General features: G+C 43.8%; 2 protein-coding genes across 10 annotated transcripts in view; one reads left to right on the top strand and one right to left on the bottom strand.

Annotated features, from left to right (window-relative positions):
* EVI2A (ecotropic viral integration site 2A) overlaps positions 1–22,536 on the top strand; it is a 172,658-nt gene that overhangs the window by 71,531 nt on the left and 78,591 nt on the right. Inside the window, exon 3 of one of the 3 annotated variants that reach the window (XM_081890667.1) lies at positions 22,398–22,415. The exons of the other annotated variants lie outside the window; for them this stretch is intronic. The gene's annotated coding sequence lies outside the window, so the exon portion shown is untranslated. Of the gene's footprint in view, positions 1–22,397; positions 22,416–22,536 lie in introns of those variants that run through there. 3 annotated transcript variants of the gene reach the window in all.
* The window catches only part of NF1 (neurofibromin 1), a 159,691-nt gene that overhangs the window by 120,653 nt on the left and 16,502 nt on the right, over positions 1–22,536 (bottom strand). For 5 of the 7 annotated variants that reach the window (XM_081890100.1, XM_081890099.1, XM_081890101.1 and 2 more), the window contains exons 6-21: positions 21,660–21,727; positions 20,949–21,024; positions 19,776–19,933; positions 18,497–18,670; positions 17,164–17,286; positions 16,174–16,248; positions 14,516–14,647; positions 8,589–8,723; positions 6,989–7,102; positions 6,554–6,633; positions 5,044–5,167; positions 4,606–4,761; positions 3,745–3,991; positions 3,086–3,159; positions 2,482–2,565; positions 1,200–1,640 (exon numbers count right to left, since the gene is read on the bottom strand). In XM_081890100.1, the coding sequence (XP_081746226.1) occupies positions 1,200–1,640; positions 2,482–2,565; positions 3,086–3,159; positions 3,745–3,991; positions 4,606–4,761; positions 5,044–5,167; positions 6,554–6,633; positions 6,989–7,102; positions 8,589–8,723; positions 14,516–14,647; positions 16,174–16,248; positions 17,164–17,286; positions 18,497–18,670; positions 19,776–19,933; positions 20,949–21,024; positions 21,660–21,727 (2,261 nt within the window). Of the gene's footprint in view, positions 1–1,199; positions 1,641–2,481; positions 2,566–3,085; positions 3,160–3,744; positions 3,992–4,605; positions 4,762–5,043; positions 5,168–6,553; positions 6,634–6,988; positions 7,103–8,588; positions 8,724–12,253; positions 12,314–14,515; positions 14,648–16,173; positions 16,249–17,163; positions 17,287–18,496; positions 18,671–19,775; positions 19,934–20,948; positions 21,025–21,659; positions 21,728–22,536 lie in introns of those variants that run through there. The other 2 variants (XM_081890104.1, XM_081890105.1) reach the window with 2 other exon arrangements.

The raw sequence follows: 22,536 nt of genomic DNA, 5'->3' as shown, positions 1-22,536 counted from the left end.
GACAATAGTTGTCTGAAAAGCAGGATAAAAATAAATAGTTGTTTACACATCCCCCCCTTTGTTCAAAAACCCTTGAAATACTCACAGGGAAACTTGGATGATTAGCCAAATAAAACAGGTGAGACTGCGTCCAGCGTCAAGCAAGTGCGTAGCCAATATACCGCTCACTGATCACACGTTAAATTCCTTAAAGAACCAAAGTATCCTATGCCACTGGCCTCCTAGGCAGAGTTGCAGAGGCAACCATCACACCTTGAACTGAACTCTGCACCCTAGCACCTCCATAAAAAGCAGGCATTGAAAAATGAAACTATCCCCAAAAGCTGCCCCCTTTGGACAGCTTCTTGGAACAGCTGGTTTTGGTGCGCGGTGGACATTTTTAGATTTTTATAATGGATTTTATGTTGCCATTATCATTTTTTTCCATGTGGTCTCTTTCGCCTCTCAAATCAAATGATTTCCATTTAACATAAACTTCTTAGGGCAGGATTATTAACATTGGAGGGAGGAAGGGAATGCTATGAGCACAAGGGATGGAATAGAATATATATGAAGAGGGGGAGCATCAGTCAAACATTTCCTTGTACTGCTAGGCAGTACAACTCCAGAATGTCAGAAAGATATTTGGGGGCAGGGCCTTGGACTTCAAAGAGAAGTGTGAAGCTGTGTCTGTTCCTCAAGGATGACGCTTTCAGCCATCTCTGGAATGTCCCTCTCCACCAATCTCATTTCTAACTATCACTTCCCTTCTACACTCTACTTTTGAGGCCTCCCACTTTGGCTAATTTACACAAGACTTCCCAGAAGAAAGGGGCAGGGCAGAAACGTAAAAAACGAACAAGCACGTGACCCTCAACTGACTGCCCACTTTTGGATTTGGCTCCAGATCATCACAACGTGGGCAGTGTTGGCTGGTGCCTATTGGGATTGCCAGAGCAGAAGGCAGGAAGCCCAACCAATGAGTGGAGGCAGAGCCAACTAATTCTGGTTTTGCCCCCACCTTCCTGAGTTCTATAAGGGCAAAACTGGGAAAGAGGAGGAGGAACTGGACAGCCAAGGCCACCCTCTGGGCTGGCTGTTAGGAAGGAAATGGCAGCCTCCACTGTATGTAGGTAGAGAGCCCCTGACCACTTCTCCCGGGGAATGCAGCGCAGCCCCCAAAATACTGCCCATCTCTGCATTAAAGCAAACCCCTTTACCTGCCCTTGAGAGTCAAAGAACTTGCTGATGTTGTTCTTCAGTTTGTTGAAAAGCATGGGGTAAAGCGCCGGGCTCAGTTCCAGGCCCATGAGATCTTTAATGTTGGTCCGTATCTGCAGGCCCACTTTCTCGTGGGTGCAGACCATGAGCGACAGCAAGCGGTCCATGAACTTGCTCACGGGGGTCTCCGTGTTGCCCTCGGTCGACAGCATGGATATCATAGAGCCTTTGCGCTCGTTCACGGGGGCCATGGGGGGACTGTAGGTCGCGAACCCGGCGCTGCTGCGATGCTGCAGGCACACCCCGCCCAATGCGCACAGGAAGCCGGTCATGTTGATCCACTCCTGAAGAGAATCTGTGTCCGAAAGGTCTATAGAGCCTCCCCCGCTGACATGGGACATTCGCCTCTTGACGATGGTCTTGTGGAGGCTTTCCGCGACCTGGAAAGAGTTGCACATCATGGCGGGAGGTGGGGAGAGAGAAATGCAGTGATGCAAATTCAGAACGCTCACCTGTTATTTGGATATTCCTTTCAGAGCAGGGTGCTTTCTGGGAATTGCACCAAAACGACCCCAGGACGTCTTAAGTCCCCATTTACAGAAAGGAACCGAGGCTGAAACAGACTTGCCCGCGCTTTCAAAAGCAGCTCATCCCCAGGCAGAAATCTGAAACCAGGCTTCTGATCCAATATCCAACCCACAATGGCACCATCAGAAATGGGATTTGCTTCTAGATGCTTCTGCCGTGCTACTGTAACATTAGCTTCTCTGGTTTCCTGTTTTTCCCTGTAAACTGATCTAGGAATTTTATTGAAAAGCAGCTTCCCAAAGCAAACTGGGGTTTCCCAAAGCAAACTGCCACCTCTTTCTCAAAAGATGGCTTGGTGGATAGCACAAGATGTGCTATGGCTGAGGAAGTGGCAACCAGGGACGGGTTTGAAGAAAAAAAATCAACTACTTGGCTTTCCCTAAGCATTGTAAGTCAGCAAACCAGGAAAGAGCATTAAGAAGACGACGACAGATCTTGGCTGTATGGGCCAGCAAGATGAGAAGATCCCTATAAAGCTAGATTATCTGAAAGATAGCACATTAGACCAGGGATGGGGAACCTCTGGCCCTCCAGATGCTGCTGAACTACAACTTCCATCTTCCCTGACCGTAGCTGTGCCTGCTAGGGCTGATGGGAGTAGTAGTTCATCAAAACCAGACGGCCACTCCTGTGCATTAGATGCTAAAGAGAAGCAGAGAAAAAAGCCTGCAAGGTATTTATGAAAGGCCTTACCTGGCCATCTTCCATTTTAGCCTTTGGAAAGTTGAGGATCAAATTTGTAGCCGTTTCCCATTTTAAATATGTGGCTTCCCAAGCCTGGAACACGACAAAAGAAAAAGAACTGTTCTAAATACCTTCTAGAAAATACCAGATAGCACTTGGTGAAGACCTTTTTCCCCAGCAGGCATTTCAAGTAAGTAGGTTTTACGATTTTATGGTAAACTGATTTTTATCTTTATTGCAGCATTTTAACCGTACCATACCCAGCTTAGAGACTACGGCATTAAGCAGGATATTAAGTGCTTAATTAATTAATTAATTAAGTGTTCTGGTCCCAGCTCTCTGTAATCGGATGAAGGGGTGATATATAAATTTAATAAAACAAAACAACAACAATAATAATCAGCTTACAACTGAAATAACAGATATGGGAACCAGTTTTTTTGCTTTTAAGTGGCTGCTGAAAATTTGTTTTCATATATCTGTGTATATATTTATTATTTAATCTGATACCTTAATTTAATGCTGCCATGGAAACATTTGTTAGGAAGTGCTTATCCAGGTGTTAAGCTGCCAAGGAAGAATACTTTCACCGAAGAAAACTGAAATAATGTACCTCAGTGTTACCTGCCGTCGGATGTTCAATTCGCCTTAGCAATGCCATCACTCTTTTCTGGAGAGCTGCTCTTCCTAAAGGCATGTGGTCAGAAATTCAGTACATTTTCAACTTTTAAAAGGTTGCTTTGTTGAAAACTTTATGGAATTTTCCTCTACCAATAAACATCCTTAATCAAAAAAGACTGACAAGACATATCTGCATTAATGCTTGCCTTTGAACAAACAATTGCCCTTTAGTTTTCACAGAGATATTTTGGTTAATGGGATTTAATGTACAGTGGAACCTTGGCTCTCAAATGGCTTAGTTGATGAACAAATTGGCTCCCAAACGCCGAAAACCCAGAAGTAAATGTTCTGGTTTTCTAACATTTTTTGGAAGCCAAACGTCCATTGCCACTGTCAGCTTTTGTTTCCGGGGTGCCTGCGCCAATCGGAAGCAGCGCCTTGGTTTTCGAACATTTCGAGAGTCAAATAGCCTTCCAGAAAGGATTAAGTTTGAAAACCAAGGTTCCACTGTATCATTTCTAAATTGTTTATTATTTTTAAAGCAAAATTTCCAGCTTGAAACACCAACCTAAAAGTGCACTCCACCCTTCTCTCTCCTTGTTCAATTTTCCCAAGCTCAACTGACAAGAGACCTTCTCTCCCCCTTCTCACCTGTTGACATCATGTTGCTCACGGAAGCAAACTCCATAAAGGTGTTGTAATTGGGCAAAAAGTTGTGAACCGACACCTCGTCTACGCCACATCTGATATCCGCTTCCTCGCAAAGATGTCGGAAACAGGACATCGCGACAAGCACTGCCTCAGTGTCGGGGCTCCAGAGGGACATATACAGGGCCACCTCCAATTTGGTCTGCGCTTGACGGCATATTGGCGTCCCGCTGCAGCCTGCAGCGCTTTCCTTGGGAGAAAGGACAACGGGCCACGTTAATCATTGCTGCTCTCCACAAACACAGTCAAGACAAGCCATGGCGTTTTAAAGGACGTCTGCAGAGCACAAATGAATACAGCTCTCTATTGAGCTAGATCAGTAGGGGGGAACCTGCAGCCCTCCAGACGTTGTTGTGACTGCAACTCTCACCCGCCCTGGACTGTTGCAGCTGGTTGCAGCTGATGGGAACGGGGGCCTTGATGTTCAGCGAAGGGTTTTCAAGCACGCGGCAGCCAAGGAAATGCCTTCCAGATGTTTTGGACTGCATCTCTCACTAGCCTCAGCCAGCATGGCCAGTGGTTAGAGATGATGGGTGTTCATTGCTGTAGTTCAGTATCTCTTGCTTCAGCAAATACATTTCTAAGTGACCCTAATTCTATCACTGATGTGTTTTCATGTTCTTCCTAGCTTTCAGCAGCTGATGGGATACAGAACTAGGAACGTCTTGGTTCTGTGTGGCTGCTCTGCGTGGTGAGGTATCAGAATTGACTAAGGTCTGAAACAGCACCTCTAACTACTGTAGCAGTAATAGCAGCAGCAGCAGCAGTGCTCTGTATGACAGCACTTGCCTTATGGTCACGTACCATGCAAAAGCTCCCTTTTCCTTTCCTAAGCGTAGCTCCTGGGATACAACGCATCATCTCTTCATGGTCAAGAGAAATTTGATTAGCTCCACCCCCAGAGACATCGCATCCTACCCCATAAAGGAAGAGAAAGGGACAGGAACTCCTATCTGATTGCTATGGGGAGAAAGAGAGGAAAAATAAATAAGTCACTCTGCTTTTGTAGGAGGTAAAGGAAATCAGACATGCACACACATACACAGGAGAGAGAGGTGTGTTTACTGGGGCTTTATCTATGAAAGGAGAAAACAAAACACAATTTCACTTCCCTTACTGAGCGGGAAAGCTAGACAAATTTCCTTCCCATCCAATAACTATCCAATAACCCAAGAGCTGGAGCAAGTCAGAAGCAGCAAGCCCCTTTTGAAATGCTCTTCAAGTTTCAAAGTGCTCACTTACTTTGTTTTTCAGAAGAAATGTGTTCCTGCAGATCAAAATCTCTCGCAGCCACTTGAGGATTTCTGTGCTGCTGAGAATCTGATTGCTTGTTAGCCGCTTGCATATACAAAACAGCATTTGTGAACTGCAAGAATTAGGAAAGTGCCAATCAATAGCCACTTATTAAAGTGTTTCCCGTAACTTAGCAGCAATATTTGCAATTTGCAGCACATTACAACAGCTGTGATGACAAGAGGTACACATACTCAAGCCCCTGCAGGGGATCCCAGTGGACACCTGCCTTACACCACACCCACACCAACACCCTCTCCTTTTGACAGTTTCCTAACTAGTATGCTAAAACTCTTTTGCAGGGCTACAGAATTTGTGTCAAGAACTGTGAGCACAACATAGCCTAAGAGATAAATAGGGGTTGGGGGGCAGTTTGGGTGAGGTGAACTAGAATAAACTGAGCTATTTCATTCATTCAGTTTTTGGACCCATGAGCACATCGGAAAACCAGAGCAGCTGTTATGGGCACCACACACAAACTGCAACCAGGCACCCACTGCAACCTAACTGGCTACAACAGAATGTCTATTTTCAGAAGGGGGGGAGAGGCAGGGATCCTGCAGGCATCTATAAAAGTCTTTGCGAGCACATGGGGGCCTGCAGGCACTACACTAGTAACCCTCTATTGTATACCCAGGGCTGCCTCGGCTGTCCACATAGGCAACTGTGGGTGCTCTCCATGTGGGGGGATAGACGGACACAGCACTGAAAATGGATCTGCTGAAGGGCTAGAGTGTTTGAAGGGCATCCTAGGGCCTCTACAATTGGCAAAGAGAGTCTATGTGAGCCACAACATAAACAATAGGGGCACCTCATAATTCGCAACTCCAACTCCCAACTAGCACATCTCAACAAGGAAGATCACACAGGGTCCCAGATAAATCATGTAAGATGGGGTATGAAATCTTTTCTGGCCAGATGCTTATCTCCCTACTCCTGGGCAAGCCACGTTGGGCAGCTGGGGGCTCTGAATTTTCTACACCTGTGTCCTTCCCCGACATCTTTTCATGAGCAGATTATTTCATCATGGGGCACTAAGTGATTGGTTGACATTTTCACCAGGCTTATGTAGTTTCCAATTTACATTCTATTATTTCATCTCCTGTGCATGGATCATATTTATTATTATTATTATTATTATTATTATTATTATTATTATTATGCAATTGTGGGCATTTTTTCACTGTACGGTATTTCCTCAAATAAATCTAAATTAAAAGCACTCCACTGGATTGAGCACAACTTCCGTGTCTGTTTCACCGATCTTTGGAAAGGGAAACCAAAAATATACAAAGTGTCCCACTATATTGAAAAGAATAGGCAATTCAGTCTCGCCTCAGAGTAGCATTGTTTATACAGTATATAATTTTTGATCATTTGTAGTTATGGTGCGTAGCCCAGGAAACTGAGTCAGGAGAGAGACAATTCTTACCAAGCCCAAAACAGGAAATGTACTCACCTGATCTCCCAGAATGTTTCGATGGGTGCATCTGGATTCCACAAGTCAATGCTGTCTAACTGATGGAGCACAAGCAAGGCCTGAAGGGGCCAAAAATGGAGAAACCACTTAATTAACTTAATGCTCTACATATATCATCATCATCATCATTATTATTATTATTCTGCTTTTCATCTGTAGATCTCAGGGAGTTTCACAGCATAAAATTACAATATAAAAAACACAAAATGCATAATAAAAATAAGAACAAAAACAAAGCAATAATCTGCCTTGTTATGAAATGGGCGAGAGCCCATTTTAAAGCCAGGACTTCAGACTGTGAAACACTGTTGTTTTTTAAAAGAAGACTGGCTCACTTTGAAGCAGGGCATGGGGACACACATTCAGATCTGCAAACAATACAGTAATGGGCTTGCATGTCACTTAGCTCCTGACCTCCATGGCTTCTTGTGCTATTTCAGGCATGCTGGACTGTGGCACCAGCTGGACAAGGCCTGTTATGAGTTCAGCGGTGCTGCCCTGAGTCTCAGGACCTTGTTTCCTTGGATTCTGTAAAGGAAGGTACAAAATGATAAGGTGCGGGTTCACTGACATTCATATTCCAAATTCACTGGTATAATTTCCCTGTACACTTAAAAAAAAAATTGTAGAGAAGTAGACCCCTGATCCTCCAAGTCAGCTCTTGCCCTGCAGGACATCCTTGGGGAAAACCTGTAAGACTTTTGCATATTTCTTCACTAGAGGGGGAGCTCACACTCCCTGCCACCACTGGAAACAGCCCTTCATTAACAGAGGGAGCCAACCTGAGGCTCTGATAGGTACTATGTAGGTTTCAGGTCGCACCCCAGGCTGCTAGGAAGAAGGAACAGGCAATGCTTGATTCTGCATGTTTGGAAATATACAATCCAGTTGATATCCACACCCAATAAAAAAAAAATTGTTTTTGAGATGGGGGATTTAAACATAGACAATTCCTCTACCTGTAGTGCATAGCAGTACCGTCCAGGAAACATTCAACAACTTGATTCTTCTGGGCATACTAAGTGACTCCAGGCTTCTTCATAACTTTAGGTTGAAAAATTCTACTAGGATTGGGCATTTTGTTTGTCCTAAGGGTCAGGAATGCTGCGCGCCTTCCTTTTCTAGGCTCAGCGAACCAAAGCATGCAGCAATGAAACTATCTTCCAAAAAAAAAGGGTTGTCTGCACACTGATCATAGGGTTGCATACATGCATAAATACATAATTTTATTTGTGCGTTGCCTTTCCACAGTTCAAACCATGCTCAAGGTGGCTTACATGAAAAATACATAACTACATGATAACAAAAGTAATCATAAACAACTGCTCCTTCTTCTGCTTTCACTTAATCATGCCATATTCTGTATGCTATAAATTGTATGAGACAGGTGATGCAGGAGGGTGGTCATTTTAGATAATAGCATCCACAAAATTATGCCAACCTACTAATAAAGATTAAGGGACGTGGGTGACGCTGTGGAGCCTAGGACCTGCTGATCAGAAGGTTGGCAGTTCGAATTCCCGCAACGGGGTGAGCTCCCGTTGCTCGGTCCCAGCACCTGCCAACCTAGCAGTTCAAAAGCACGTCAAAGTGCAAGTAGATAAATAGGTACTGCTCCGGCAGGAAGGTAAACGGCGTTTCCGTGCGCTGCTCTGGTTTCACCAGAAGCGGCTTAGTCATGCTGGCCACGTGACCCGGAAGCTGTACGCCGGCTCCCTTGGCCAGTAAAGCGAGATGAGCGCCGCAACCCCAGAGTCGGCTATGACTGGACCTAATGGTCAGTGGTCCTTTTACCTTTACCTTACTAATAAAGGTTACTAATTCATTTTTCCATTCCAAATCATGTGCTCTATCCCATTGGAATGGAAACTGCTATCAATACTAAACTTTCTTATGGAAGTTTAGTACAGGGGAATTGTTGGAAAGTCAATGCCTTGTTTTTCGATTCAAAGACTGTAAAAGAAACCCGCGAGTTGGTGTTTCATTTCATTTTTTAAAAAGAACTTTTACTTACACAGAGCAAAAGTTTAGGGTCAGCATGGATCAGCTTTACCATAGATAACAACAAGACCTTGTAACTTCTGGTTTCAACATCTGTAGGCTTTTCTTTAAACTTAAGGCTCGTCATTTTCTCTTTAAATGTAAGACTCTAAGGGTGGGGAAGAAAACATGATATGACTGTCAACAAGGCACTGATTACTCCAAATATGCAACTCACCACTCTTTTAAAAAGTAATACTTATACAATTAATGTCATATAGCAAAGTAATGGAAAGCATTCAAATATGAGTAAAATAGCCAGGTTTTATCATTCAACCTCTTCTTGTTAGCTGAGCTGACATTTCCATGGAACCTTCAAAAAGATCCCAATATTTATTTCCTGAGCACTTTTAGCCAATGCTGAATCTACCACTGTGATGACCCAGGAAAGAAGAGCCCAGGAGGGACAAGCTCACTGAAAACGTAAATTCGGTCTGCAGTGAAAGTTTTTAAAAAAGCAAACTGAGTGTGGGAATCATCAGGAACAAGACTGAAAACAAAACTGGCTGCCTATTTTGTAGTTGCACTTGGAATACTGGGCAGAATTCTAGTTGTTCCATCTTAAGCAGAATGTCACAGAACTGGAAGTAGTAGCAAGAACAAGGTGAGGCCAGGAGGCTGAACAGCACAAGAGACATTTGTGTTCCATTATGATAAACTCTGCAGGAAAAGGCCAAAGGTCCGTCTAGTCCAGTGTGCTATATTTCGCAAGAAGAGCACGACTCTGAGAAGCCCACAAGCAAGTCATGAAGTCCTCCCCTGCTGTTGTGTCTGGAACTGGAGTCTGGTGCAGTCCAGCAATAAATTAAAACGCTATGTCAGTGAATTAATGCTTTATTCAAAGCAACCAAAACAGTGCAGGCCTATCAGAATCTATTTATTACTGTCACAGACCAGAGACATGGACATATACAGGAATAGAGAACATGTAAATAAAAATAGGTTAAAATTAAACTCAATGCAGGCTTAGTGATCCCAGCAACTCTTCCCAGTAGCTCTTGCTCCAAGGAGGCAGATGTGAGGACTGAAGGTCCCTGCCTTCCCACAGCTGCCTAAATACCCTCCTCTCCAGCATTTTCCCCAAGCAGTTGTAGACTGAGCCTGCTCACAACCACTCTCTGCTCTTTTTCCTTTCTCTGCATGTTCTAGGAGATCAGGCAGGAGGGGAGCTGGTTGCAGCAGGAGGGGGAGACTCCCTGGATTCTTCAGCAGCCTGTCTGATCAACCAACCTTCTCTCCAGCCTCTGCTTCTGCTCCTGAACCTGGACTGTTTTCTGCCCCAGCCACATCCTGCCTACTAAACCCTGTTGCCCCTTCAGCTTCCAACATCCGCTCTTCCCGGTCTGCTCCCTCTTCTCTCTCTGACCACTGATCATCATCCCACCACCAATCCCTTGGCTCTGACGCTTCTTCCCCTTGGGGGTTCCCCTGCTGCTGTCTCCCACCATTCCTCTGCATCCAGCCAGTCCATGACATGTTGCTCTCAAGAAAGTGGCCTTTAGTGGCTAGCTGCCCCTGAACATGGAGCTTCCATGTAAGCGACACGGCTAGAAGATGTTTGTAGACCTATCACACTATGCAGAAACAAAATTGAACTACGGTCCAAGGACGCGGTGGTTAAGGATACAAGTCAGGGTGGCCTTATTCCAAACTAGTAAATAATGAACTGGCAAAGCAGATGAATGTTGCTCATGTACACAGAGGAGCAATTGCTTTCCCCATTGAACGTGCAACGCCCAGTCTCTGTTTACCGCAATTCAAGATAATGACAAATCAGCAAATGAAGCCCTACTCAGCAGCTTCACACTGAAACTTTTTCTGTCTTGTGTGGGTGACTTTCGTATTTGCTGTTGAATGTCCAAGATATGGCAAATAGGAGCATGGAATCAAGGAGAAACTGCTCTCCCCATCTTACACATTCCCAAAAAACAGATCCTGGTTTGGCAGTCTCTTAAAAACCATGATTTGCTGAAGGCTGCCAGTTAAGATGCCATACCAAACCACAGTTTGGCAATACATCCCAACCATCTCAACACTGATTCCCTCCCTGCCACATATTTAAAAAACAGAAAATAAAACGTAAAGAACTAAATGTAGAAAAATGCCACTGCCCATTTAAAATTGTGGCTGATCTCCCTTTTAAAAAGTAAGTAAATTAATCTATGAATGTTTTTGCTAACCAAACAAACATATGGGCTGCTTCAATCCAAATCTGGAAATTTTTTAAAGTATTTCCCTTGGTTGTCTGCAATTGACCAAAAGCTATGGAACTCAGGGCTGCATGTAAGATAGACAATCACCAGGAAAAGCAGAACATGAAATATGAAATCAGCGGTCACTCTAAGAATCCAAGTTTACTTAGGAATAAAGCTTCTAGGCCTCAGGCAAGCAGGGTATTATGAACCAGAGGAGGTTTCCAAGAGGGCCTTCGAGCGGCAAGGTTCTTTCTCTTTACAAACTCCCCTCCAATCCATGACCACATCAACCCTTGCCACAAGATTAGAAATTCTTGGCAGTCCTGAACCTTAGGAGCAGAAATGCACCAATACAATCACAGTTATTCTCATTCCTAGCAGAGAATGATACTGATAACTAAGCAGGCACAGTCCTAACCCAATCTGCACACAACAATGTATGCATATTAATGGCGGTAAAATACAAAATATGTTTTCATGTTAATGAATTGTTTTCTATTTCTACACACACAAGACACCCAAAAGCAGGACCAAAATCATATGCATTAACATACTAAAAACAAATTATCTAAATGAAGGTGGGAGGTGGGCAGAGAGAATGAGTTGATCATTCTTTGAGGGTAAACCCTCTAAACCATCTCAGTGAAACTGCAAACTTTTTAAAAATATCAATGGATTCAGTTACTCAGAAATAAAAAAAGTTTATGAATTTGTTCTCAAATCTAGTATTTGATAGCTGATGTTACAACTGCACACTATTTTCACAAAGAAATCTATTAAGAATACAGATTTAGTAGTGCTTCCTTCTGAACAAGAAAAGGGTTCCGCTTTCAGAAGCCAATTCCCTACTCACATCTTAACTGCAGTCAAGGCACTGACTGCTGACTTCAGCATTTATCTTAACCATGGTCAGGACTACCCAGGATTTGAAACCGACATTAAACTGCATGCTGAAACCCCAGTTTGTCATAAACAAGGTGAAGGTCGGTGCTGATGTATCCTCTAAACATGGTTGAAGCAGGGAAAGAGGAATTTCCTTCTGAAAGAGGGAGAATATACAGCCCTATGGCTGTCTCCTAACCATGGTTATACTTACACCAGCCCCAGGAAAAATCTTTGTTGTTAACTCATTTGTCAAAGAACAAAAATAAAGAACTAGCAGTTTATACTGAAGGAGGGCATCACTTCATGTTTAAGAAAAAAAGTTGTGATAAATTAAGGGATGCGAGGGCAGGGGAATAATGGAGAGAATAAAACCGCTCATGTCACCTGGTCTGTGAAATGGGTTTTAATTGTTTCATTACAGCCAACAGGTGAAAGCATGCTACATAATCAATCACTGAAATGAAGTGACATGACTGTAGTGGTAACTATACACAGAAAAGTCACGGGGGAAATAAGGGAAAGCTTTTCTGTGGTAGTTAACAATGGGTCATATACTTACAGCAACAGAAGCCCACTGCAATGCATAGCAGTGACTGGTTGGCATCTGATCATGTGAGCGACAGCAGCCAATATGAACAGAAAATAAGAAGCAGAAGACAAAGTGCCGCCAATCAGTGTCAGAGCTGCAATGCACAACTGTTCGTTCTTTTCCTCCCCATATATGAACACATAGATCCTTAAATTTCCAAAGAAATCAGTCCCATGGCTGAGTCGTGAGGAACAGTTTCAGCTGCAAAGTGGGTGTGTTTGTATGGGTATGTCTTTGCATCTGACAACACAGCTTGACAGCTCAAGGGCCCTTTAACTCAGCTTGGGACATCACATTCCTTCACCTAAACCAAACTCTCAATGCTGCTGTGAGAATAAGTGTGTGTGTAGAGCTATATCTATGTATAACAACACCTGGTTTTAATTCATTTTTCTTAAAAAATGTGGGTAGCAAATTAAGAAGCAAAAATGCAATGTGAAGCTACCAAGTAGCAACAGAGATGCAGAATTCATTGAAATAAAGAGGGCCAAGGCAGCCCTAATCGTCTGAATGTAATTCTACACAATCCCCCTACAGCAAACCGTCTGGGACCACCAGATGCTGCAGCTCTCTAGAAGCAAGAGTGAACTTTGGGAGAGCAGACTATGGAGAGCCATATGCAAGAGCGGAATGGGTTTCTTTGATCAACAGCAGAGAAGATAACAGAACACTATTTGGGGAAGGGCTGTAGCTCAATGACTGCTTTGCATGCAGAAAGTCCCATAGGCAATCCCTGACATCTTCAGATAAGGCTGGAAAAGACCCCTGCCTGAAATCAAGGACAGCTGCTGCTTGTCAGTGCTGATAATACTGGTCTGGGATGGACCACTGTGTCAGCTTCCTATGCAGTTACTTTCTCTGAGAGACAAGTGTTACTATCACAATACAAAGAGATTCAAGAAGCTGCAAGGCATTGGAACCAGCATGAACTACAGAGGCAAATGCCTGCAAAGCCTGAGAACCACAAGCCTACACTGTTCACAGAAAACACTCTGCATATAGTATACATAATTCTTGTTGCCAAAAAACCCCCACCCCAGCCCAATTCTCCTTCTACACTCCTACATTATCACTGATCTGAACTGCCGACACGCTGTAATATGGAGCAACGAAACAACTGACAGCACAAGAAACTTCCATGAAAAAACATCTCTGTAATTTGCTGACAAAGCTGGAAAAGCAACAGCTTGGCGGTAGAGCGCATGCAAAGCATGCAAAAGGCCCTAGGTTTAATTTGCCAGCATCTCTTGATTAAAAAGAAAGCATGGAAAAACCTGTGGTCCTCCAAAGGTTGCTGGACTTCAACTCCCATAATCCCTTGGTCATTGGGCCATGCAGGCTGGGGATGATGAGAGTTGGGAGTCCAGCAATGTCTAGATGGTCACAAGTCTCCCAACCCCCAAGATAAATGACCTAACATGGCAGGTCCCCTGTCTGAGACCTTGGAGAGCAGCTGCCAGTGAGACAACTTCCATCAGCTTCAGCCAGCGGCCCAGCTGTGCCCCTATCTCGACAGGGACACCCTCACTATTGTTGTCTATGCTTTAGTAAACCTCTAGGTTAGATTACTGCAACCCATTACACTTGGCCTGCCTCTGAAGACAGCTGGGAAATTTCAGCTGGTGCAGAATTTGGCAGCCAGGTTGCTCACTGGGGCAATCCTGGCTTGACTGAGCTAGCTGCCAATTCGTTTCCAGGCCCAATTCAACTTTTTTCATTCAATGGATCACTTCTATGATCTACATTTTTATGTATATTTTACATGTTTCAATGCACTTCATATTCATGTCACTATCTATGTCTGGGTCAGAAGACTCAAAAAAATGGGGGGGCAGGGGGGGCAATGTTGGTGTGGGCAGTACTCCTTTGACCCACCTGTCCCATGTAAATTTCACCCTTCAAATATTTCTGGAATGGCATAGGATCCAAAGTCCAGGCACTCCAGTAGCCAAGTCTACTCGTGTTTGACTTTTCTTCCTATGGTCTTGGAAGTAAAGAGTACCACTAGCCAAACTCTCTTCTTGGTTGACTTGGGACAAATCCAAACCTGGGATTTGCTTGGGACGCAAGAAATATCATTGGGGAAAGCATTAGAACTTCTGCTTTTAAGGACTGCGGCATTTGTACCACCTTCTATGATATAACAGAACATCAAGGAGAAGTAATGAACACACTTCCTTTTTTTAACAACAACAAAATCTAACAACTGAAAAATGAGGAGCGGGGCCTTACCGGTGTCATGCGAATCGGGGTGTGCACGCCAGAACCTTGTAGAGCTTTATGGAGGGTTTCACTAAACATGCTGCGGAGTTCCACTGAATGACAGTATACAGCGTCAATCTTGGGCCACCAGTCAAGTGCAGACTAAGGTAACGCCGGGGGTGGGGAGAGAGAATACCAACAGAGATCACAAAATGAAACCTAGAAAAGATTTCAATGGGGCAAGCAGGCCCAGCAGCCTGATCCTGCGAATCGCATCCCTACAGCATCCCTGACTCGTGTTCAGTGATCCCTTGAAAGCCTCCAGGGAAGATCCCATTTTCTTCTTTATGTTACTATTACATTTAAATCCCACTTTTTCTCAAGGAAGCTCGAGAGGGTGTACACTTTTCTGCCCGTCTCCATTTTATCCTCACAACCACCCTGTGAGGTAGGTTAGGCTGTGAAGCAATGACTGGCCCACAGTCACCCAGCAGGCTTTCATGGCTGAGCGGAGAGCTGAACCTAAAGCTTTTGTCTGCCTCTCAGAACTCCGAAAAACGGAGGAGTGGGGAGGCAACAGCCGTTAATAACTTTGAGCAAAAGTCTCCTGCAGAAGGGCGCTTCCAATTTCAGTAGGAAAGAAGCCCTGATTGGATTGGCGGCTTAAAGAAACACAGCTTTGGTAGCGATGGTCTCCAGTTGTTAAGTTTTTGTTTTCATGCTGTTTCTAGAAGTAGCTAATAGGAATCCTTGCCGCCCTCCTTCCCAGTGGGGATGAATCAGTGGTGCTGAGCAATGCAGCACCCTTCCAGGTGGTAATCCCATACATCACATCTGGAAGCCATTCTTGCTGCTGTGGAGGGAGGCCTGGTAAAGGACAGTGGACACAATGCTAGCCAATCCTCAGCTACGGCTAAGGGACTGGGAACAAACCGCAGGAATTGCATGCAGCCTTCCCTCTCGGGTGAATTCTCCCCAAATTGCTTGACCGTCGTTTTGCCATTGCGTCTGCATGGATGTTAAAGGTGGCTAATGAAAACCAGGAAGCCTTCTTTTGAAGGAGGATTTGAAACTTTAATTCTGAAGCTAGCTTGAAATGTCAGGGTCTCACCTGGCTTGCCTTAACCGGTTTACGTCCATGCAGACATAAATGTGAAATCAAGATAAAGAACATTGGAGGTGTGTGCACATCTGAAGGAAGTGTGCAATTTCAGGGCCAAATCCTGACCTTCCCATCCATGCTAAGTGTCTACTATTTATTTGTATTATTACTTTTATATCCCACCTTCCTTCCAAGGAACTCACAGTGGCAGACACGATTCGCTCACTTCCCATTTTATCCTCATAACAACCCTGTGAGGCAGGTTAGTGAAAGGACAGTGGCTTTCCCAAGTTATTATATACAGTTTACAATTTTCAATGATACTACTTATCACGTACATTTGGCATCTACAGTTGCTGATGGAATGCCAACATATCAATAGATGGGCAGTAGAAATGGGATTCTGATGTCTAGAAAGCCTCTGCTGGTTTGGGGGATAATCCACCCTTGAAATGCAACTGCCCACGTGACTTCAACAGGTAAGCTCTCCACCTTCCCCCAGTCCCATTCTCCTTCTCCACTTCTAATCAAATCATTACCATTTCTGAACAAATTACCAAGTCTTTTTGATAACTCAATAACTTACATTTGTGATTATACGGTGGAGTGAATTTACCAGCACATAATGAAATGTTGATGGGGAATTCTGTGCCAGGCAAGTCTGCAAAAGAGGAAGGGAAACATTTATAAGGTTTCCTTCTGCAACAAACACGGAAGTCAAAGGGTTACAAAGCTCCATCGAAATGAGCAGGACTTGTTAAAGGACAATTTTCTGCAGGAATGAAGTGAACACCTTTCCCCATGCAACCTATTTATTTAGTTAAAAGCATTCATTAAACTACTTAAGATTTTTAAAAATCTAAGCCATGTGAAAACAAAACATATAACTGAAACAAAAACCCAACCTAAATCCAACAAAGCAATACAAAAAACCATGAAAATGTATGGAAACAAACAGAAACAGAAATACGGAGGATTCAAAAATGTAAAGCGGGGTCAAACCTTACAGGTTAGGAAAAATCTGAACAAAAAGATACATCTTCACAGAATGCCTGAAGCAACTGGTGGCAGCTGCTTTGTATATAGCAGAGGGAATGGCATTCCACAGTACAGGAGCAACAGAAGAAAATGCCGGATTTGGGGTCACCACCCAATGATACTCTGCAAGGCATGGGACTACTAGTAGAGTTTCCCCAGATGTTCTAAGTGATCTTATAGGTCTATACAGAGGCAGGCAGCCTTTCAGGTAGCCTGGTCTCACAGTGGGTCTCATGTTGTTGGGTTTTCAAGGGAGGCGTTCTTGGTGGACTGTGTCCAAAGAAAATAAAAGATTACTAGGGCTTCTTCAGTCAATTCAAAACTTGAAAGTCACTAAAGAGCAGCAGGAAAGGTATCCTGAAAGCTAGCTACCTAAAAATAGATTTCTAGAAAACACTCAAACTGTAATTGCTGAGAAACAGAATTCTCTATTATTCATGACTCCCCAACCGCTGCTGACCCATCCATCCTTCATATCCAGCGACTCAAAAATAGCCTCAGGCTAGAGAGCATGTGCCTGCAGAGCCACAAGCCTCACCTTGAAGTGCTGGTTATTGTGTGGGTTGATGCGGAAGCAAGACACTAAGCAGTCGATCATGAGGTCTATGTCCGCATTCTGGTTGCCTCTTGAGAACGGCTTGCTAGGATTGAAGAGCAGGTTCTGAAAAACCAACAAACATGTGCCGCAGTTATTTTGGTCGGCACGTGCCGCGGGGCTACTCTTCAGAGAATGAGAAGAGCAAAGTGGCCCATCTTTTCTAAAGGATTAAGCGGCTATTTGAGGAAGTATTTTTGTCCTCCAATAAGAACAGAAAGCTTTTGGGAACTAGTGAACCTTTTATGAAAAAAGCATGCCTTGCAACGGAGGGAGGCGTACATTGGCCAAGGAAGTCAAGTCAATGGGTCTGCTCTTTGAAGCAGACATCAACTGATGCCACTGAGTGGCTTGAGCCAGAAATAGGGAACTTGTGGCCCTCCAGATGTTGTGGGACTCCAACTCCCATTATCCCAACATCTGGAGGGCCCTGTCATAAGTCTCAGCTGTCACTGTTAAGCAAGCAAGAAGACAACCCCCTGCAAGATTTTTAATGTTTTCTATGCAGCTTTCTCCTTGGACCATCTGGTAAAAGACACTGGAGGCCTCCCAGTGTTATTGGGTGGCATTCAACTAGGTTTCACTCAGAAGAGATCCTTTGAAACTATTCTATGTAACTTACACATGTTCACTAATTTCAATATGTTTATTGTGAGTAAAATTTAGTTGAATGCCACCCGTTATCTCCCCAAACCACCATATACATGGTGTCCAGCGAGAGAGATGTTTGTGTAGCTGGAAGAGTTTGGTTAAGCCTGCTCTATGCTAAAGTGAGAGTTTCAGTCTATGGCCAACTCTCAGTCCCCCCCAACCAACTTTTGATTTTATCAGTAGGGCAACTTTCTTTGCCTAGATTTTATTTTACAAAAATCCTGTATATGCACAAAATAGCACACCCTGACCAATCAAACTGTAGCTCAATTCTGTCATCACATCAAGCAACAGTTTGTGCCAACTCTAATTTAGAACCCACACCAATGGTTTGAGTTTCTAGGTGTCCAATAAGTAAACTATGGCTCTGCTTCCATTTCTTCCCACAGCTTCAAGCTCACTTCCATTTCCAAGTGCAGCAGCCCCGGGAGGGGAAACAATTTCTGTTAAATAGGAGTTGTGAATTCAGACCTCACACAAAGCCATGGCGAAGTTTCTCTTAACCACTCTTTGCAATGGTGCGCCATGAAAGTTTCACTTAACAGTTCAAAATCCTAAGCTGATATACACCCACCCACAGCACTACAAAATTTGATTCTCCTCTATTCATTTGTTTTCTTTTTACCTTCAGATCTACCACCATGGATTGAACTAGAAGGAAAATGACAGAGTTGTCTTCCCAGCTGATGTAGGTCGATGCTTTGCACAACTTAACGCAAGCAATGGCAGCACTTTCTGTCAACTGTCTGCTTCCACTGTGGCCTGAAAGTGCCTTCCTGAGGTTGTCCAAAAATAGCTTCTGCAGGATTCAAAACACAAAATCGGTCAGAAAGAGAAAAAGAACTTATAACTCCATCCTGAGATACCCGGGCTCAAATTCCAGATCAGACACTGATCTGCCTTGAGGACAGCACTGCAAGACTCGGTTCCTGCTTCTCTGTCTGGCTTCCTTCCATCTGGCCTCAGAGACCAGGGCCTTGGCTGACTCCTTCCTGCAAAGGCTTCTCCTGCTGCGGAAGGCACCTAGAACACTTTTCCTATGCTGGCTGCTAATGTGGATTTGCATAATACATTGTGAAACGATTGTTGCTTCTCTTGCACTTGCATGTTGATTTGCTTGCAGGTTTTGTCAGCCACTTTGAGTATTATGTGGGAAAGCAGCATATAAATGAATATGATGAGCAACCAGCAATAGTTTTTGTGTAGTCTGTGCTTTATCATATTAAGGCCATAGCCAATGCCTAGAACCATCTTTATAGTATTATACCACAGTACTAGAAGGAATAATCCTTAACAAAAAAAAATTAAGCACACACAAAGCTGACGCCACTGTCTACAACATAGTTCTCACCGAGGCAGTCAATCTGTGTCTGGACTTTACCCACTTCAGAAGGCTGAGAGGGCAGAATGCCCCTTCATGGAGAACGTTCCCTGCACACAGAAAACTAGAATGTCAGAGCAAAGGTTTCTAGCCTAGCATTCTCTCCCATGTGCTACTTTGCTATGCGCTAGGAAATTGTCTTCTTTGGGGGAGGACTCCTTCCGTTAGGAAGAGATAGCAGTCTCAACACAGATTTTAAAGCATCTCATTAGATTTTAAAAACCGTGACTCAACTGGGGTCTCTCAGACACCAGTACTAGATAAGCGAAGTGGGATATTTTTCCTAATAGCAGGAAAATTTTAAAAGGGAGAATAATGAAGTAAAAGGCTTTCAAGTATTCAAGCTCTTAGATTCAAGGAAGAATCATATGCAAATTCTTTGCATGTAACGAGAGAGAAAGAGAAGTTCCAGTCCAGCCTCTTAATCAACATGCTTGCTTATTTATTTGTTTTTAAATCATCTATTTGCATATATGAAAGCTGGACTGGCACCAGCCAGAGATGGTATTGCAGCTCCCTTTACCTTGTTTATTTTGTTCTCCTCCACCCCGTCCTTGTTAATGTTTTGGATGATTTCTGGACACAGGACGAGGAGGATTATTTGCAAGGGCCAAACAGCCGCCTTGCGTTTTGTGCTTTCGGCAAATCCATCCACCAAATCAAACAGCTTCTCCGCGCAATCTGTGATGGAGGGAGGAGGAGACAACACATGCAGTTACTTCCGGGTAGGTTGAGGTGCAAAAGCTGAAATACCTCCCATGTTTGCCAGGAATGATATTTCACAGCACTGCGATAACACTGCTTTGAAAGGGAAAACACCCCAAGTCGGAGGCAGTATGCTTCTCAATACCAGTACAGTGGTACCTCAGGTTACAGACATCTTGGGTTACAGACACTTCGGGTTACAGACTCCGCTAACCCGGAAGTAGTACCTCGGGTTAAGAACTTTACCTCAGGATGAGAACAGAAATTGTGCATCGGCGACGCGGCAGCTAAAGTGGTACCTCAGGTTAAGAACGGTTTCAGGTTAAGAACAGACCTCCGGACGAATTAAGTTCTTAACCAGAGGTACCAGTGTAGCTGGGAAATGCAAGTGGGGACAGGGTTGTGGTGCTCAGGTCCTGCTTAAAAGGTGTCCCACAGGCACCTGACCACTGTGAGAAGAGGATGCTGGTCTAGATGGGCCATTTGCCTGACCCAGGAGGCTCTTCTTATGTGCTTATTCATTGTCAAATGTAGGATTTCATTTCAGTAATGTTTTTAATACAGAAACGAGTATCTGACTATGTTTTATCATGGGCAGGCTAGATATTTAACCAAACACATGGTACAACTCTCCTTGGACATTTCAAGCTTCAGATCACAAAAGCACACTTGAATGCTCTCCCCGAATATCAGGCTACATATCAAGAATACCTATTCCCTTTCATATATTAGCTTTCTAACGTTTTATGCTAAGGGAAGAACCCTAGGACCCGATGGGATTTTGCAGGAAATAAGTCGACCACTGAAGTTTGCCAGCAATATAGACCTGCACTCAATCTGCTGGAGTGGAAAAAGGAGGAGTGCAACTTCTCCTCCGTACTGAAGTGGGTGACCTCTGAAATCAGGCAACAGTTGAGGCAAATAGTGGTTAACTGGAGAGACTCCACACCAGTTTATAAGGTATACAATCCAACTTCTGTTGATACCTTACCCGCCAGATCTGTCTGCGGTGTCTGGTACAGCTTAGTAAACTCGTCCGGATAGTTTTCCACCCAGTTCCAAAATGCCTGTGGAATATAAAAGCACAGTTAGTTCAGGGAATTTATTTTGTTCAGGAGCAATGGTGATGAGTGATACAGTCATCACCTTTCCAGTTTTATCTGGCAAAGCTCTCAGAGCCACTTCACTCGCTACAGACCACATGGTCTTGTGTGGCCCTACCTGGAGATGCTGGGAAGTGTTCCTGTATGCAAAGCAGATGCTCTGAAACTGAGCTGTGGACAAAATTCATGGGGAATATGGCTATCAACACCTTCTAGCCACAATGGCTGTATGCTAACTCCAAGATAAGAGACTCTATGCTTCTGAATACCAGTTGCTTAGGGAATAATACCAGGAGAAGACTATTGTGCACATGCCCTCCTTGTGGGCTTCCCTAAGGAGGTATTTGGATGGTTATTGCTGACAAAGAGGAAAACAGACTAGGAGAGTCCTTAGTGTGATCCAGCTGCGGGGATGCTCTTCTGAGAAACAAAAAGCAAAGGTTTTTCGATAGTTTTGCATTTCCTGATTTTGGCTCTCTCCTTCCAGCAGAAAGAGTACTGGGTATGCACTCCAGTACCACAAAAACCCGCAACAACCTATGAGCAGACACCTACACTCTTGCAGCTTCAGAAGACTTACAAGCCAGGAGGAAACTTGCCTTTTCAAGACTGTTGATAACCGCCAGTTGTGCTACTTTCTTGAGGGCTTTAAATTTAAAGGCCGTTTCTGTGAAAACAAGAAAAAAAGATCCACTTGTACAATGTGCAAGATGACAATAATGCTACGAAAACTGCCTGAGAATCACCTAAACAGCCACCCAAGTAGCAAATGCTGCATCATGGCCAATTATTTTTATACTTCCAATCAGGGTTCAGAATTAGCAGAGCACCGGGCACATTTTGCACCTAAAGATTCTCCATTTGCGAGCACCTCAAAATGTCTGGGTGTCATTTTTTGCACCTGACTGACACTCAAGGATTACTGAAATGTATGTGCTTAGAAGCCTTGAAGTATATGTTATGGATAGACAATACGTTAAGGTGTTTAACAATAAAGAGTAGCATGTTTTGAAAACAGAAGTACGGTACAAATATTTTTATTGTACACACCAAGTTAAACATGTATTAACCATTTATTTCTGTTAAAATGTGATATTAACAATGTGTATTGTGTATTAGTTCATGCTTATCAAAATAATAAATAAAAAGTGTTGCTGACCCCCTCCCCCCCCTCAAATGGCGACTAGACATTCTGTTTTGGCGCCCACAACCCAGGTTCCAGGAACTATTTGGCTCCTAGCTTTTGTATCCCAGTTTCTAACACTGCTTCGAATCAGTATCTTGAACTTCTGAAAGAAATTACAGTACAGTGGTACCTTGGGTTACATACGCTTCAGGTTACATATGCTTCAGGTTATAGACTCCGCTAACCCATAGTACCTCAGGTTATGAACTTTGCTTCAGGATGAGAACAGAAATCGTGCTCCGGTGGTGCGGCGGCAGAGGGAGGCCCCATTATTTAAAGTGGTGCTTCAG

Source organism: Podarcis melisellensis, assembly GCF_964234715.1.
Source record: "Podarcis melisellensis genome assembly, chromosome: 15".
Lineage (NCBI taxonomy): Eukaryota > Metazoa > Chordata > Lepidosauria > Squamata > Lacertidae > Podarcis > Podarcis melisellensis.
Note: the sequence above shows the minus strand (reverse complement) of the source record. Positions and strands in the feature narration are given on the sequence as shown.